This window comes from Myotis daubentonii, chromosome 15, assembly GCF_963259705.1.
Source record: "Myotis daubentonii chromosome 15, mMyoDau2.1, whole genome shotgun sequence".
Lineage (NCBI taxonomy): Eukaryota > Metazoa > Chordata > Mammalia > Chiroptera > Vespertilionidae > Myotis > Myotis daubentonii.
This window is the reverse complement of record NC_081854.1, coordinates 46803669-46822130: the sequence shown is the minus strand read 5'-3', so window position 1 is coordinate 46822130 and position 18462 is coordinate 46803669. Positions and strand designations below refer to the sequence as shown.

Here is an 18462-nt window from a genome sequence, read left to right as displayed (position 1 = left end):
GCATGATGATAAGCAAAAGTCCACATAGCTGGGCATGTTCTACATGTCATCTAGTCCTGGGTCAATCTCATTTCGCTATGATTTGTCATTTCCATTTTGCAGACATGGTAACCGAGGCCTGAGAAGTCATAGGCCAGAAACAGAAGAGCCAGACACACCCGGTAGAAGGCTTTAGAGACCTAAAACCTCAAACATCCCCCACCCCCCAACCCGGTACCCATGTCCTCAGACAGCACCTGGGTTCCAGAAAGTTCCCTGGGCACTAGCCCAGGATTCACAGATGGTGTCCATGCAGGCAGCCAGGGGCCAGACACATGAGTCAAGACTGACAAGGGGACTGTCAGATGTGACATGATCAGCTTAATATCCGTTGCCCACCACGGCCTGGCTGCCAGGAGGGCCAGCGGAATGACTCAGTGACACCTGCCTTCCCGATGACTTTCCACACCCGGCTGAACAGACACCACAGACACCTTTGAGAGATCAGGGCTGTCAGTGTGTATACGGGTGGTGAAGCTTACAGCCAGGTACTGGTGGTTGGGAAGGCTCCCTGGGGCCTGAGGGACCCTGGCTGGTCACCCTCCCTCTCTGGAGCACTGAGCTTCTCCGTCTGTGTGTGTGTGGGGGGGGGGGGGGGGCGCGTAACAATGCCTGGAAGATCACCTGACCTGGGCCCAGATCCATTTTAAATCTCCACAGACCAGTCCCAAGTGATTGTCATGACCATCCCCACATGACATGTGAAGAAACTGAGGCTTCACCTCTCTGAGCTTGGGCAGCCAGATCTTGTGCCTCTAGAGGAGGAAGCCACGCCCTCCTGGAATTGGGGTGGGGGTGGGCACAGGCCCTTCCATTCGGGCAACAGCGCCCCCTGCCAGCTGAGCTGTAACTGCTAAACTGCTTAGGTTCCTCCTTACTCCCTAGAGGTCTTGGGGAGTAAATTACTTATTCTAGCAGTCATCTCACCTGCAAAATAGGGGTAATAGAGAGTAGTAACTGCTACAGAAACTTGGATCAAGAATTGCCTGACTAGGTAGTATATGTATAGTTGCCACCAGGATAGGCTGTGTTGTCAGCCAGCCCTGGAGAACGGATTTGCCAAATGCTCAGACGCCCTGCTGAGGTCTCTGGAGGTCTCTGCCCACAGTCACTTCTGAGTCTCAACCAGGCACACCTAACTCAAACCTGAACTCACTCAACTTCTGGTTTACAGGAAACACAGCAGACAAAGGAACAAATCAAACTGTGGTACTTCTCCAGGACAACTCACCTGGACTTTTCAAAAAAGTCAGTGTCAAGGAAGATAAAAAGATGGGGGTTGGGAAGAAGAGATAACAACCAAATGCAAATACGTGAAACTCGACTGGAGCCTGATTTAAAAAACAACTATGAATGATGAGAAATTCACATATGACAGGATATTAAAAGGTGTTAGGGAATTGTTCATTTTTTGCCAGATAATAATACTTTTTTTTATTGACTTCAGAGAGGAAGGGAGAGGGATAGAAACATCGATGAGAGAGAACCATTGATCTGCTGCCTCCTGCAAACCCCCTACTGGGGATTGAGCCCACAACCCGGGCATGTGCAGCCGACCGGAATTGAACCCAGGACCCTCCAGTCTGCAGGCCAACATTCTATCCACTGAGCCAAACTGGCCAGGGCACAATTTTTTTTTAATATCTTTTTATTGATTTGAGAGAGGGAGAGGGAGAGGGGTAGATCAAAACATCAATGATGAGCGAGAATCATTGATTGGCTGCCTCCTGCACGCCCCCTACTGGGGATCAATCCCAAAACCCAGGCATGTGCCCTTAATCAGAATCGAACCTGGGACCCTTCAGCCAGCAGGCCAACGCTCTATCCACTGAGCCAAACCGGCTAGGGCTCTTTCCAATTTTTTTTATATATTTGCAACTATTCCTAATCAAACCATCGAGAGAAATTTTTTAAATAAGCTCAATCTCATTGACCTGCCCTGTTACAGGCACTCACTATGACCACCCTCCCACAACCTCAAGTAACCCAACCAAGATGAAAGACACGAAGGCACACAGGAAAATGAATATAAATTAAGGGTTTATTAACAAAATGCAAAGTGTGAGTTTCTTATTGTCAGTGATTCAAGAAGACAAGGTCATGAGCCCTGGGTGAGGCTGGAGGCGAAAAGCCAGGCTCAGGAGCGGGCCGACAGGCACTGGTTCACAACCTCCAGCAGGTGGGTGTTCTCCAGGGCAGCTGCCACCCGCTCCTTATCTGCAAGTTGCTTATTCACTGGATGGGAAGGAGGGAGTGGTTATGTGTATATACCCCCACCAACAAAGCCCCCCACCCCTTATCTCCTTCCCAGGACCCCATGCCTCAATCAGGCTACCGCAACCACCGGAGCCCACATCTGGAATCCCTCCCACCTCGCTGCTCAAGTCTGCCTCCCATAAAGCCTGACACCCCCTGGTCCCGGTCAGTTAGAGGGAGAGGACAGGAAGGGGGGGGGGGGGACGACACAGTAAGCACAGGAGACTCCAGTCAGTCCAGCTTCAGTCTAGGCTGCCACCTCCACTGAGGAGTCACCCACCCAGCACTCCCCTGGCCCCACAAACCACCAGGGCAAGGGGGAAGCTTCGGGGCCAATGCCTCAACACCCCCCACTTACCTGCATGCTCTGAGGCATGGGTCCCTGGCGTAATGTGCACGTCCATCTGGGAGGGAGACAGGTAGAGCCTGAGCCCTCAACCACCTGTCTACCCCTTCTTTCCTCTCCCCCATTCACCACCTCCTAATCATGCCTCTGAATTCTAGCCCTTCCAGTATACCCCAAATCCACCCAGAGCCACTCCCCTTCTCCCCAAAGGGCCGGCCAACTGCTGTTGACTCAAAAGCATTCTACCTGTGCCCCGACCCTGCTCCAAACCTATCTTTAGCTCCCTACTGCCCTTCCCGACCCCACTCCTCACTACCCTTTTGCACTTTCCAGCTCGGGCCTTTACTCTTGTTGTCCCTTGCAGTTTCGTCCCTTGTTAGCTGGGATCCTTCCAGGTCCGTGTTTCTGCTCTTCGTGTTCTCCTCAGTAGCAGCTAATTACACTTGCACCCCATCCCCAGCATGCAGTGCCAACTTACTTTGAAACGCTGGGGGAGAGATCGCAGGAGCTTGACTTTGATGGACAGGCCAATGAGGGTAGCCATGCTGCAGTGAGGAATGGTGGGGGTGAAGGCCACCGCCACTGTGCTCTCGGGGTCGCTCACCTGGGTGGGGGTGGGCTGTCAGAAGTCTTGGCGCTTTCAGCCCAGCGTTCCTCTTCTTACTTTGTGGCTTGGGGGCAAGTCGCCTGACTTCTATGGGCCTGTTTCCTCATCCATAATATAGGCACAACAACTCCCGCCTCCCCACCCCCCACCCCCCAAGGTCCCCTGAGGAGTCCCTGAGCTGAGAGAATGGCGGCCGCTTAGTGAACAGGTGAACCTTTCTGACTCCCGAACCAGTCGCTCCCCTCGGACGCTCGCTGGGCTGACTCACCTGAACCCGCACTTGCTCCACTACGTTCAGTTCCTCTAGTGTCAGCGGATGCTCCGGGTCATTGATGGAGCGAATCAGATGTGGCCAGTGAAGGAAAGGGGCCTCTGCGCCTTTGCCCGCTCTGCACCCTCCGCCGGGAATGCCTGCGCCTGGCACAGCTCCACCGACCACTGGACGTCACTTCGTCCCCCTCCCCGGCCCCCGCGAACCCGCCCGCGCCCGGCAGCGGCGGATATCGAAGATCTCGCGCGCGTCGATGCTGTCCGGGACCTGCTCGTCCTCCTCGCCCGCGGTCACCGGCCGCTCCCCGGAGCGCTCGTAGATGAGGGGGTTCGCGTTCTCCAAGAGGCCGCCCCCCGCGCCGCCGCCGCCGCCGCCGCCCACCATCGCTGAGCCGCCGGGGGCCGCCGTCGGCGCGCACTTCCGCTTCTAACGGCGCACTTCCGGGAAGGGGCGGGGCGGAGCGACGGCGTCGCCCGAGGGACACGCAGCCCAGCCTGTCCTGGGCCGCGGCCTCCGCGCTCTCTGCACGTGGACCCGGTAAGGCGCGACGGTTCCAGCAAAGGCACCGAGAAGGCGACGCCGGGCGGTGCCAGCCGTAGCGTGTTGGACCGAGGCCGGTTCTCGGGGACACCGAAGACCGGCCTGAAGCCGCCTGGCGTAGCTCAGGCATCACTTCTTCTGGGAAGGCCGCTCCTTTGGCCCGGCGGGCGCTCGCGTGCCCAGAGTTGCCTGTACCCCTGGCACCGTTCTCTGCGTTCGGAGCCTCCAGGGGACGCGCCTGCATCCCCCGCTACACCTGGGGCCCGGGAGTGCCCTGCCGGGTGCCCCTAGCGCGGGCGAGAAGGCGTTCTTTAAATGTTTGTTGAATGAATAAATGACTGTGAACTGGATCTTGGCGGGAGGTGGAGGAAGGGAGAGCCAGGGGGTGGGGGTGGGATGTTAAGTGCCAGGCCTCCTGTGCATTTCCAAAGGCTGACATGGCTGAGTAGAGAGGGGGCCAGGCCAGGACAGACAAATAAGGGGTTGAAGAACCTTGAAGGCTGACCCAAGAGACATCCTTGAAAGCAAGGAGGAATTTTAGGATGGAGGGCGGGCACACTTCCCTGCCTTTCCTCTTACGTCAAGCATGTCAAACTCAAAGGCTAACACGGGCCAAATAAACAAGGTTTAAGTTAATGTGGGCCGCAAAACAACAAAAGCTTCAGTTTTCATAGAAACATCGGTTCACGATAGAGACATGCTGAATACAAAGGGCTGAAATAAATGAGTAATCGTTAACATAATATAATAGAACATTTTAATAAAATTTAATATTTTTTCTTGAACATTAACTTACCAGACACTGAATAACTGCACAAATTAATATGCATAATGCAAATAAACCTGTTTTTCTTGTTCTCCGAAAGCGAAATATTTCCTGTTGTGCACACCAAACAAATCAGTACAAGACTAATGACGTGGCAATCGGCTGCTAAAATATTCGCTGCTAGTATTAGTGGACAGAAATGGTGGGCCTGCGCATAAAGCGTGTAAGGGAAATGAATGCAACACAATTATAGTAATCAGTCATTAGCGAACGTTGTAGTTCGTTATTATTATGTATGACAGGATATTGTAAAAGTTAAGTTAGGAAATTTTTGTTAAAATGTTTCTTACATACCGTTATATTGTCTGGGCAGCAAAAATATTTGTTGGCGTTTGACATGCTTGTCTTATGTCTCCCTTCACCCTGAACGAAGGTCGTTCTCATTTCTCGGAAATGTTGACCATGCACCTCCTCAAGGAAGCTCTCCTGGGTTCCTGGCTTATTCCCTTCCCTTCTGGCTTGTTGCAGCCTCTCTCATCCCTGGAGCACCCTTGTCAGGCCTGTGATTATAAGAACAGTGAACTCAGGTTTGAGGAGCGGGTTGGTTCCTGGTATTGGGGAGGGGCTGCAGAAACCTCGCGGCCCCTTCCTAGAAGGTTCATAGGTCCATGCTCCACCACTGAGCCACAGTTTTTTAGGTTTTGCTTTGTTTTGTTGGGGCGCAAGACTACTTTATATGTGGTGTTGTGGACTTCCAGTAGAAGGCATACAGTGTTGGATTGTTTTGCTTTTTTTGTGTGACAAAATAAGTTGCTGACCTCACAGATTTCCATGTGCATTTCTCTTAGCACCAGTGAGGTGAACATCCCTTCATTTGTGTAAGAGCCTTTTATGTGTATTCCTTATTGTCTGAACCATTTCAAATTCTTTCACCAAGTATACACAGCTGGCATGTTTCTTATTTATGTTTAGAAATTTTTTTTAATATATTTTATTTATTTTTTACAGAGAGGAAGGGAGAGGGACAGAGAGTTAGAAACATTGATGAGAGAGGAACATGGATCAGCTGCCTCCTGCACACTCCCCACTAGGAATGTGGCTGCAACCAAGGCACATGCCCTTGACCAGAATTGAACCCGGGACCCCTGAGTCCGCAGGCCAACGCTCTATCCGCTGAGCCAAACCGGTCAGGGCAGAAATTTTTTTATCTACTAAGAATATCAGCTCTTGCCCTAGCTGGTTTGGCTCAGTGGATAGAGCATCGGCCTGCAAACTGAAGGGCCCCAGGTTCAATTTAGGTCAAGGGCACAAGCCCAGGTTGCGGGCTCAATCCCCAGTAAGGGGCGTGCAGGAGGCAGCCGATCAGTGGTTCTCTCTCATCATTGATGTTTTTATCTCTCTCTCCCTCTCCCTTCCCCTCTGAAATCAATTAAAAAATATTTAAAATATATATCAGCTCTTTCTCTGTTAGGTGACTTTCAATCACTCCTTCCCTCCCTGATCGCCACAGCAGGAAGGCTGCACTCTAGACACAGCTCTACTTCTCTTTTATAGTTCTCAGAATATCGCTCCTCATTTGGGGGATGCTTTCTTTATGTCATTTGTTGCCACCTAGAGCATGAGGTCCCTAGGACAGCAACCTTGTATGTCCAATTCCCACAGTTCTGCTCCTCACATGACCTGGCACAGTCAGTGGAAAGGACACTCTCACCCCATCAAGTTCATGTGACCATTTGCTTGTAACTCCTGGGACTAAACCATAGTGCCAAGCCCCACGGAGCTGAGTGTGGTGGAAAAGGCTGGGGCTGGACCCAGTGAAAGCAGTAGGAGGTGGAAGTGGGGGCAGGGTTATAGGCCAGAAGTTTATAAATCAAGTGTTTATAGATCAGGGTCCCTTGAGCTGAGCTGAGAATGGGAAGGAGGCAACAACATCAATAATCTGCAAGGGCCCTGGCCGCTTAGCTCAGTTGGTGATAGTGTCATCCTTATACACCAAGGTTGCAGGTTCAATCCCTGGTCAGGGCACATACAAGCAGCAACCAATGACCGCATGATTAAGTGGGACAACAAATCGATCTCTCTTTTTCTCCCAAATCAATAAATTTAAAAAAAAATTTTAATCTGCAAGGGCAACTTATTGGGTAAACCCAATCCTTATGCCCATGCCTCTGCCCACAGGCTAGCACTCTGCCAGCCCCGTCTGGACTACTCACTCAGTGCAGGTGCAGGGGACCCTCATCCGTGTGCAGGGCACTAACATGGGGGTCCACATCTTTCTGGAAATTCTCTTTGCCAAGCCGCCTCTAGGGGCCCAGTGATTTGCACCCCTTGAGCCTCCTGAATCTTGGAGGGGTCCTGGGAACTCCAGGCCCTGGGGTAGGGGGTACTCTGAGCTCTGGGCTGAGCTACAATTGTCATTTATTTCATCTAAACCCCCACAGCCAGTTTCCCTCTGAGTTTGGTGGATTCCCCCATGTATGTATTTTTCTGGTGAGCCCGCTGAGATTTGAAAGGGAGAGGTAACTTTCCCAGACTCAGGACTTGGCACTCAAAGGGCATTAGTTCCTGCTGCAAAGCTGTGGAAGGGCAGACGCCAACACCCCACTGGGCTTAGGCCCCATCCTCCCTTCCTCACATCCACCCCAACCCACTCCCTGTCCCTAGGAAGGGAGCCCTTTGGGGAACGTCCTGCATGTTCTCACATCTGTAAGTGGCCAATAGAAAACCTAGATACCAGGAGTCTGGGAGTTCTGAGATCTCAGCCACAGAGTCTACCAACTACTGAGAATGTAAGTCTCTGTCCCCACCCAGTGTCCCCCTAGATTAAGTATCATGTATCATTGAATTTAAACAACCCCCCCCCCACACACACACACACACTCACTTATCTGTGTCCCACAGAGGTGACCAACTCCATTTTTTGTAAGAAGCAGGAATGGGCTTGTGGGCCCTGGGAGCCTAAGCCCGCTGTGCGGTGGCCAGGATAACCAGATGGGTTCCTCTGTCTCCTGCCTCCTGAATTTTGCCTTTATTCTTACTGGTTCTGCAGACACAATTGGGCCAAAACTTGTATGATCATAGCACGTCCAAGATGTTTATCTGTGGGATGTTTCCTGGAAGTAAAGGGTTGAGGACCCAGAAGGTCCGGGCATGTCTAGAACACTCTGGTCCCCTGGCTCCCAAGTGCCCCACTCCATCCAGGGAGGTCTCCTCTTGCCTTTTGGAATTCCCCTAGTCAACTACCCCCACCCCATCGCCCCCCTCTGCTGAGCATTCCCCAGCTCACTGTGGGCATCTACATGATTAGTTTTCCTACTTATTGTTTTCCCTAACCCCCCCCCCCAAAAATACACCCTCTCTCATGGTTTATTCCAGTGTGCAAATTGTGTTCATTTGGCCTCTCTGTTCCACCGAAGCACTTTCTCTCTGTCACTAAGAGGCGATATCTCTCTTCTCTTAGACCCAGGACTCCCACCATGCTCCTACTTCTGATCAACTTGCCCTCTCCATGCACTCGATTTCCCAGGAGGAAAGCCTTCTTTCCCTTCACTGCATTTAAGCCCCAACCATAGAGCTTCTTGAAATTGGGCTTAAAGAATGAAGTTCCTGCACTACCCAGTCTGGCCACCTGATGGCAGACAAGGATAACTTTAAGCCTAGGCTAGGCTAACTTGAACTTGGCAAAGAGCTTTCCTTATCAGTGAACACTCATTGGTGCATAAGGCTTCCCCTGCACCTGAAAGCATATATTGAGCACCGGTGGCATGCATGTATTGGTACATTTTTCAGTCTTGCAGATGCATAATATACTTTTCAAAACCTGTCTGCCATGGCTCAGTGGTTGAGTGTAAACCTGTGAACCAGGAGGCCACAGTTCCCCCTCCCCCAGGCCCCCATCAGGGCACATGCCTGGGTTGCAGGCTCGATCCCCAGTGTAGGGCCATGCAATCAATGATTCTCTCGTCATTAATGTTTCTATCTCCCTCTCCCTCTCCCTTCTTCTCTGAAATTTAAAAAAAAAAAAAAAATAGTGGCTTCCCAGGACTCGTTTTTAGGGCTTGTCTCAGTAATCTTTTTAAAACAGCTTTATTGTAGAATAAATTACATACAATTAAATTCACCCATTTTAGGTGTACAATTTGATGAATTTGGGTAAGTGTATAAGACACACAGACACCATCACATCAAGTTTTAAAATGCTTTTATTGCTCCAAAAAGTTGTTTCATGCCTCTTTGCAGTCATTCACTGTCCTGACCCTGATCCCATGCAACCACCGAATTGCTTTCTGTTATTATAGTTTGCCTTTCCTAGGATGTCATAGAAATGGAATCATTTTTTACTGACTTCTGTCACTTAGTATAATGTTTTTGAGATTCAACCAACCAGTCTTCTTTGCTGAGTAGTATTCCATATACAATATGCCATATTTGATCCACTCAAAGTAGCTGTGAACATTTTCAGATGAGTCTTTGTATGAAAGAATGCTTTCATTTATTTGGAGTAAATAGCTAAGAGTGGAATTGCTGGGTCATATGGTGAGTGTATGTTTAACTTTTAAATAAAAATGCCACACTGTTGCCTTAGCTGGTTTGGCTCAGTGGATAGAGCTTCGGCCTGCAGACTGAAGGGTCCCAGGTTCGATTCTGGTCAAGGACACATGCCCAGATTGAGGGCTCCATCCCCAGTAGGGGGGTGTGCAGGAGGCAGCTGGTCAATGCTTCTCTCTCATCATTGATGTTTCTGTCTCTCCCTTCCTCTCTGAAATCAATAAAAACATATTAAAAAAAAAAAAAGCTTACACGTTTTTTAAACAAATGCCAAACTGTTGTCCAAAATGATTGCCATTTTTGCATCCCTACCAGCCACAGATGAGGGTTCTAAATGCTCTATACCCTTGCCAACACTTGGTCTTATGTCTTCTACATTTGATTAATTTTAATGGGTGTAGTGGTATCTTATTGTGATTGGTTCTCTGTTGCTCTCTCCACACCCCCACCTCCACCCCAAGGATCAAGGTTAGAGGAGCAGATTCAGAAAGCTGCCTAGTTATTCTTGGCAGGAGAGAAGTTTGATCCAAAAGCGCTCCAGCTCCAGATGCCAGGAGAGGACCTGGCAGGTTGTCTAGGCATGACCTTTGCCCTGTCCTTCAGCCAGTACCTGCAACTGTTTGAATTAGCAAATATTTACTAGTGTCTCACACTCTCCACCCATCCTCCCACCCCCTGCTCTCAGCCAGCTATGTTCCCGACACTGAGGCTCAGAAACTAGTCCTGCCCTTCCTTGGAGTGAGCAATCTCCCAAGCCAACAGGGAGACAGATGCCCTGACAGACACTGGCCCTAAGAACAGACTTTCCTTGGCTTTGGTTCCATGCCTCATGTTTTCACACATATGCCTTTTCTTCTACCCAGTGAGGTAGTTCCAGTTATCATCACTGTTTTATGGATGAAAACTAGGCCCGAAGTTGTGACGTAACTTGTACAAGGTCACACAGCCAGAACTTGGCAGAGCCAGGATTTGAACACAGGAAGTCTGGCTCTTAAGTCACATCTTCCCCATAGAAGGGATTTGCGTTGTTAATAGGATTCTGCCTGCAGGGCAGTGCCCTGCTTCCCCCTGCCACTTGAGAATCCTCCAAGAGAGTGGGCCTCCAGGAGAAAGTCACCCCCAACATATACCCTGGACAGACTGATGGCCCTGCCTTGAGAACCCAGCAGCCATGCAGAACTAAGGGGAGCAAGCCAAGGGGAACCCACAAACTCAGGGGGGCCAGGGCCTGTAGGGCAGAGCTTGGTGAACCTGGGGTAGCCTCTCTGGTGCTATCACAGGTAGGGCCCTGTGAGCAGTGTGAGTATGTGACCACCAGGGGGTACTGCAGGATCAGACGTGCACACCTGGCCCCAGCCAGTGAGACAAGGTACTGGCAGCTTCTCCCAGTAGACACAGACAAGTGTCCATACCCAGGCCAAACTTAGTTTTACACACACACACACACACACACACACACACAAACAGGGTTCCATCAAGTTCCACAATGTACTGGATGTATCTTTGAACAAGTCATTTAGCTTCTTTGTTCCTTAGTTTTTCCATCTGTTAAATGGGAACAATGATCGTGTTCCCCTTCACAGATCTGCTGTGAGCATTGAATGATTGTGAGCTGTAAGGTGCCTAGAAAAGTGTCTATGCTCGAAAAATGCTTCCTGGTATAGGTATGGACATAAACTTCAACCACACTGTCTGAAAAAATCAGATGGTTCCCTGACTACGACTTAAAGATGGACGAATTAGGGATTTTAGGGGGTGTCATCGTAACTTTGGCGTGGGTCTCTTCCACTTTAACACTTGGGCCTGTGCCTGCCCAGAAGTGGTAGCAGATGGAGCCCCATGGTGTTTTGAATGACAGGCTGAGTGCCCTCTCAGCAAAGTGGCCCACTTAGGTTCTCAGGGAAGCTATCTTCCAAGCCCCTCTCCCACTCTGCCTGCAACCCCTCCTCCTGGACTTTAGACCCACCTCCTCTTAACTCTCCCCAGTTCCCTGTCCATCTTGTCCAGGCCCTGAAAGACTACTCCAAGAATAGAAAGAAACTTGGCAGGGGACACCAGCTCTTTTACTTGGGAATAGTGGTCCCCACACATCCCTCTTCCTTCTCCCTGTCCATCAGCCCAACCCCTCATGCCTCAAGGACATCATTACCCACTGATGCACAGTTGCCCCTCCCTACTGTCCCTGAGCGAGCCTCTTCTGATTCCAGGGGCCTTGACATCCATCCTCTCCCTCAGGTCTCTGCACAGTCCTCCGGGAATGGATCTCCACTTTACTGATGAGAAACTGAGAATCAGAGAGAAGCACCTTGCTGAGGCCACAGAGAGACTGAGGACAGAGCCAGGACTCATTCCCAAGTCTATTGGCCTCCAGATGGCTTGTCCTTCACCCTCCAGAATATGCTCTCATATCAAGGCAGTTTTTTCCAGCTGCTGGAGTGGAGGTCTAGGGGCTGATGTAGGGGGAGGAACTGGGATTCTAATAGGTAGCAAGGCTGGCAAGGGGAGGCTTAGAGTGTGGGGCTTTGCACAGCACAGCCCACAGAGAGATGACAGGGATCACTGCTGTTCACTCAGATGCTGGCACGAGCCCCCTTTGTGCTTTAGGCCTGGATATTGAAATGATCAGTGTGCACAATGCTGCCCCAACCAGACTCCAGGGTCTCACCCCCACTGATTGGGTCTTCTGGTGAGGGGGACATAGAGGGTTGAGTCTTCCTACCCATGGAAGTCAGTATCCAGGCCATCCTTCTCCCCAGTCTCTAGGCCCATTACACCCCACACTATCTGAGTCCCCAAGGAAGTGAAGACTGAATTTGGTCTGCCTGGCCAGTGTGGCTCAGTGGTTGAGTGTCGACCTATGAACCAGGAGGTCACGGTTCGATTCCTGGTCAGGGCACATGCCAGGGTTGCAGGCTCCATCCTTAGTAGGGGGCGTGCAGGAGGCAGCAATCAGTGATTCTCTGTCATCATTGATGTTTCTATCTCTCCCACCTCCCACCTTTCTTCTCTGCAATCAATAAAAATATTTTTTTAAAAAAAGGACTAAGCCCAGTCATAACTCCCCTTGGATGAGGTGAGCAGTGGTGGGAGCCCTGGGCCCCTCGGGCCTCCTAGGAAACCAAGCCACCCTCAGAGCAGATGCAGAATCACCACAGGGGCCTCAGAGCCACTTGACAGGTGGGTGGTCCCATCCCCTCTGCCTGGCCCATCTCCTGAGGGGACCTCTGTGTGGCAGACAAAGGATGAGGCAGAGCCAGGGCAAGCGCCTGGGAGCTGGTGTCCAGCCTCTGTCACCACCATCCCCTGGGATGGGAGCTGCCTAAAGTCACCACCTGAGAGCCAGGAGGAATCTGACTCCCAGTGTGACTGACTCTGGGACCCTCACACCAAAACCTGAGTGAGGCTCCTGGCCCTTCCAGGCCTCCCAGCGCCTCACCTGTGCCTCGGTCCCCGGGACCTTCATTCCTGCAGGGCAGTGCCCTGACCTCCACGTGGCCAGCTGGAGTGCACCTGGTCTCAGCCTGGGTCTGGGAAGCAGGTGGGCGGAGAGAAGACTAGAAATGCCAGGCCAGAGTTCTAAGAAAGAGACAGCGTTGGCTGCAGCAGCAAGAGAGCCTAATGACACCTGTGAACTCTGAAGCCCGGGTTGGGACTGCCCGTGTTAGGGCCACCAGAAAAATACAGGTGGGCAGTGGGGATTCCTCAATCATCTCCTCATTGGGCCAGATGTTCAGTGAGGGCAGGCTCAGGTCTGAGCTTCTTACTCTACACCCCAAACCCAGGCCACCTCCAGGCCACGGGGTAAGCCCACCTGTGGGCAGCCAAGACAGTCCTTGGGAGCCAGTCTCCAGGTTGTGTCTCTCCATGAGCTCAGGCAGGTCCTTGCCTCTCAGAGCGGACTCCAGTTCCCTGTCTGCATTAAGACTGGGTGCGTTGGTCTCTTGCACAAGGCTGCAGGAGTCTGGCTCTCTACATCCAAAAAGGCATAATAGAAGGGGATGAGCTGAATTTTGGAGGATAACTAGGAGTTCGCCTGATTGACAATGCAAGGAAGGGCATTATACACAGAGGAGACTGCATGAGCATAGGCCCCAATCCTCTGTTCCCCCACTCATTTCCTTCAAGTAATAGGCCACTGTCCATCAGTGGCAGTGTCCTGGGGGGCCTTGGCCAAGTCATTTCTCCATTCTGGGTCTCATTTTCCTTATCTATACAATAGGAATAATGATAATGATGATGACAATGGCAACAAGAAGGATGTTTGGAAAGAGTCTTGGCTGGGCCAGATGTGAGATTCTGATACATAGCACCAGGTGACCCCTCCCCTGAATCACCTGGCATCCTGCTTTTGGAGGGAGACCTCATCTGGTCCACTATAGACATGTCTGACAAGTGGGATGGGGTGTCCTTAGAGGCCAGATTGTAGGGTGAGGCCAAGGTCCTGGAGAGAGAAGAAGCCTGTGCTCCAAGCTGGCTCAGCATCTGGGCCTGGGATGAAGGCAGCGAGCATGGCTCTGAGCCCACCAGGACTCTGACCTGACCTCCTACCCACAGGGGGCAGAGAGGGACGCCCCAGGGGCTTGATCCACCCCAGTGTCTGCCGGGAACATCCTCACCTGGGGGGTCCAGGGGTCTGACTCCAAGCTTGTCCAAGCCGGCTTCTGAGCGTCCCTCAGTTCTCCCCTCCGGGCTTCCCACGTGTCTGGAGAAGGAACCCTTCCATCCAGCCACCCGCCTAAAGGCTGTCCTTCCCCAAATCAGAGCGAGTGCCGCTGAGCAGGAGCCCAGGAGCCAGGCCTCACTCAGGACCCAACCAGGCTGCAGCAGATGCCAGGATCAGAAAGGCTCTCGGGGCACCCTAGGATGTCCTCTAGAAATTCCAACTCGAACCCTAGGATGTCCTCTAGAAATTCCAACTCAAGGAGGGGGGTGCAGACGGGATGGTGGCCTGGCCCCGCCTCCCACAGCCCCGGTTCCTACCCTCTCCTTCCCGCTAGGGAAGGTTCCCGCCTTCCAGTCTCCACCCTATGTTTCTGTCAGTCCTGGGGTCCCCCAACGGCCGCCCCAATCCTAAAGCCTCAGCCACCACCCCCAGACTGGCTGGACTTGGTGCCCCGCCCACAACACACACACCTTTGTCGCCTTTCCCCTTTTGTGCCCTGCTCCCAGGGCCTCCACGTGGACGAAGCCCCTCCTCTCGGCCCTCCCCTCACCCCCCCCCCCCCCCCCCCCCCGTGCCAAGCTGGCGAAGGAACTGCGCGCAAACTCGTCTCCTGGGGGCCTCTGCGGCTCAGCTCCTGCTGAGCTGACTCCCCGCTCCGGAAGCAGCGCCCCTTCCTCTCCTCCAACACCCGCCAGCCCCAGGCCCCCCTCCAGCAGCAATTACCGGCCGAGGCGGCTGGGGAAGGGCCAATTAGTGCGGGAGACGCGGCCCCTGCGCGGTACCCCCTCCGACCGCAGCCCCCGAAGCGCCGCGGCCGCCTCCCGCCCCCAGGCTCCTGCCACAGCCTCGCCCGCCGCCCTCCCTGCCTGGCCGCCAGCGCCGGCCGCCTGGGAGCCCCGGGGGACGCGCCGGCCGGCCTCCAGCCAACTGCAGTGATGGATCCGGCTGCCTGGCGCGCGGCCAGAGCCCTGGCTGGACGCGGGGCGCCGGGAGCTGAAACGCCGACGCTGGGTTGTGGGGGCAGGCGGGATGGGGCCGCCCTCCCTATGATGCTCCTGCGCCCTCCACAGCCTGCGCCCTGGGAGCGAGGGAGCGGGGCAGCCCCAGTCTCAGGCAGGCGACTGCGGCGCTCAGGACTCTGCCCAAGCGCTCTTATGGCCTCATGGTCCTCCTGACTTCAGGACCTCCAAGGCTAGACTTGAGCTGGCCACGCCCAGAGCAGTGCCCTCCTGGAGGCCATGGCAGGGCCTGGCCTTAGGAACCCTCGGCTGGGAGGTGGGCAGCAGGGTGGATGGGCAGAGTAGGGCCACAGGTGCTCATCACTGATCAGAGAATGCATGGACTCCTTCCCCAGGTCCATGCCCTGCACAGCCTCACTGGCTCACCTGTGGGTTCTGGGAGACCCAGAGGGGTCAGTCCTGCCCTCCAAGAGCCCACAGACTACTGGGCAGAGAGGCTCCAGGGGCTTGGCTGGGACCTTAAGCTAAGAGAAGAAATGAGGTTCAAGGAGGCATTAGGTAAAGGAAAGAGGGGCTACAAGAGGGAGGGGGGGTGCAGCTACCACCACTTCAAGGCTTCCCCTTCCCCACTGGCCTCTTTCCCGCCCAGGCTGGACTCAATGGGACCTTGTAGTGGGGGACAAGGTGGGCCTATACCCAGGACACTCTCTGAGTGAGGCTGAAGTTTCTAGAAAGGAAGAAGCTGTCAGAGAAATCCAGTTAAGAAGGTCCACAGTTGAGGTTGACCAAAGAAATCTGCTGTAAAAGATTTGTTTCCCCCAGCAGTGCCACAAGGGGCTGGGTTTGAGGTCCTGGATGCAGTGGCATGGGGTTGGGGGTGGTCTTTTTTTTTTTTTTTCGGTACCACCCCCTCTGCCCCCACCTCTTTCAGTTCTGGCCTTAGTAGGGAAGGGCTGGGGGCTTGCGGTGTGCTGTAGAACTTTCCTCAGGCCCTGCTGGGTCAGACTTTCTGTGAGGAAGAGGGAATCTCTTCCCTAAAGGAGTGAGAACTCCCCTTTCAATGTACCAATGCCATTAACTGTGTGGAGACAGAGAGTGCCTGCAAGAAATTGGGCTGTGGCCCTGGCCGATTGGCTCAGTGGATAGAGCGTCAGCCTGGGGACACAACCAAATGCCCTGGGTGCCAGGACAGATACCACAAATTCCTTCCTTGTTATTGTTATCATGTTAATTGTTGACTGTAAACTATGCTGTACCCACCTAAGTAAAAGAAGTGTGACTATCATTTTACTCTTTATCCAATCCCATAGATTCCCCCCCCCCTTTGCTTTCTCCCACCTCTCTAATCTATCACCAATGAATTTCATGTAACCCACCTATCTCCTCCTTTGATTTTAATGTGTGAAAATAGGTGAAGCCCTAGCCAGTTTGGCTCAGTGTATAGGACATCAGCCTACGAACTGAAGGATCCCAGGTTTGATTCCAGTCAAGGGCACATGCCTGGATTTTGGGCTCAATCCCTAGTATGGGGCATGCATTAGGCAGCCAATCAGTGATTTTTCTCATCATTGATGTTCCTGTCTCTCTCTTCCTCTCCCTTCTCTGAAATCAGTAAAAATATATTAATAAATTAATTAACTAATTAATTAACTTTAAAAATAGGTGAAAAACTGCTGTTCTCTGGAGCATTATCCCAATCGGTTGAGATTCTGCTTCCCAGCAATTGTTGAGAGTTTGGCTCAAATAAACTCATAAAAATTCTTGACAGGTTTGAATGTTTTTACAGTTAACAAAGGGAACAGAGGGAGATGAAAGAGACAGTGGACTGATCTGCTAAGATAGGAAGGAGGCGAGGAAGGAGGTGAACACAGGGCCAGACAGGCACATGAACAGATGGCCAAGACAGTGCTGGGGGGTGTTCAGGCTGGATGAGGGCAGTACCCGGGCACTCAGAAGGTGGCGGTGGGAGCAGAGGAGATGCTCTAACTTGGGTTGGGGCGGGGAGACAGGGACGGCTTCCCGCAGGAGTGTCTGAAAGGACCAGTGGGAACGCGTGGAGGGAATAGAAAGGAAGCCATGTCTGCCAGAGCGTACAGCAGGAGCAAAGGCCTAGAGCAGTGGTTCTCAACCTTGGCTGCACATTAGAATCACCTGGGAATCTTTTTAAAGTCCTGATTTCTGGGCCTCATCCTCTGGAAATTCCGTTTCTTTGTTATGGGGTGAGGCCACAACATTAGTAACAAAGAAACAGAATTTCCTAAGAAATCAGGATTTTAAAAGGATTCCCAGGTGATTCTAATGTGCAGCCAAGGTTGAGAACCACTGGCCTAGAGGCAGGAATTAGCCTGTTCCATCCCAGCAGCTCTGTGTCCGTATGGCCCACACAGGAAGTCTAAAGAGAGGAAATAGTCTGGGAGGGATCATGGACTCTACCGTGAGGCATTGAAGAGCCCTGGGAGGGACATGTCCTGGTCAGACTTATCTTCCAGAAGGCTCTTTGAGGTTACAGAGTAACTGGCGGGGGCGGGGGGGGGGGGGGTGAGGGGGTGGGCGCAGGGAGACCAGGGGAGGATGGTGCAGAGCAAATAAGTTCATAAAATCCAGGCTATGTGTAAAGGCAGGTTAGGTGTTGGCTGGGGAAGCCCCTCCACTCCCTCTTCGCCCCCAGAGAAAGCCAATCAAGACAGCACTCTAGCCTCCCACCACTGACCCTCTGTAATCACAATGATAGCTCCATGGCCACAAGGAATTGGGTTTGTGCCTATTTGTCTGTGAGCAAATCAGAAGGGGAGGAAGGCCTGTTTGAGCCCTGAAAGAACCCAGAGGCTGAGGTCAGATGACCTCATGAAGCAGACTTCAGCAGGCCTCTTTTAGGCAGAATTTGGGAGCTATGTGTTCTTGTCTGGGCCTGTCCCTCTGAGTGTGTTCCTGTCTGGGCCTGTCCCTCCTGGCCCTTTGCCTCTCTGGGCCTGTTCTCCTCAGCTGTGTGCTGGGAACAATGCCTGTGGTGGGACACTACTCCAACCCAGTCTCCTCCATCTGTGGTCCAGCCACAGGCATTGTGGGAGAGCATGCCTGTGACCTCACCAAGGAGCCCCTGGGTGATCATTATGGATCTCCTGCAGTGGAGGAGCAAGAACCCTCTTAATGGGGAGCCTGAAGGTGGAAGAAAAGCCTTTCAGGAAATTAGCACCAGTGGCAGGAATATTCATCAAAAACTGGTCTCTAGAGGTGCCTCTGGATGATTCATGTCTCTTTCCTAAGGAGCAGCTCTTCTAGCCTCAGGGGAGGACTGGTAGATTCCAAGGCTGTTCCGGACACCCCCCCCCACCCCCGCCCCCAGACCCACAGCTCCCAAACTCTGGCCCTGTTGCTGGGCCTTTCAGCACCTGCCAGAGGTGCCACCATGGATTTGTTGCTCTAGAATTATGGGATTCTGCATTGCTAGTAAAGACTGCTGTTGGGCA

At 52.6% G+C, this 18462-nt stretch overlaps 1 protein-coding gene across 1 annotated transcript; it reads right to left on the bottom strand.

Moving 5' to 3' along the window:
• Window positions 1-2062: 2062 nt before the first annotated feature.
• On the bottom strand, window positions 2063-3973 carry CIAO2B (cytosolic iron-sulfur assembly component 2B). Its single transcript, XM_059667835.1, has 5 exons — window positions 3753-3973; window positions 3517-3596; window positions 3120-3245; window positions 2654-2699; window positions 2063-2274 (listed from the first exon to the last, which is right to left on the bottom strand). The coding sequence occupies exons 1-5, from the start codon at window positions 3901-3903 to the stop codon at window positions 2177-2179; spliced, it is 501 nt and encodes a 166-aa protein (XP_059523818.1). The 5' UTR covers window positions 3904-3973; the 3' UTR covers window positions 2063-2176.
• Between the last annotated feature and the right edge of the window lie 14489 nt (window positions 3974-18462).

Excerpts from the sequence above, each read along its gene's own strand:
- CIAO2B (XM_059667835.1), bottom strand. The coding sequence starts at position 3,903 with ATGGTGGGCGGCGGCGGCGGCGGCGGCGCGGGGGGCGGCCTCTTGGAG. Across the intron at positions 2,700-3,119 it reads CTCTCCCCCAGCGTTTCAAA|ATGGACGTGCACATTACGCC; the intron begins GTAAGTTGGCAC and ends TCTCCCTCCCAG. Across the intron at positions 2,275-2,653 it reads CCATGCCTCAGAGCATGCAG|TGAATAAGCAACTTGCAGAT; the intron begins GTAAGTGGGGGG and ends CTTCCCATCCAG.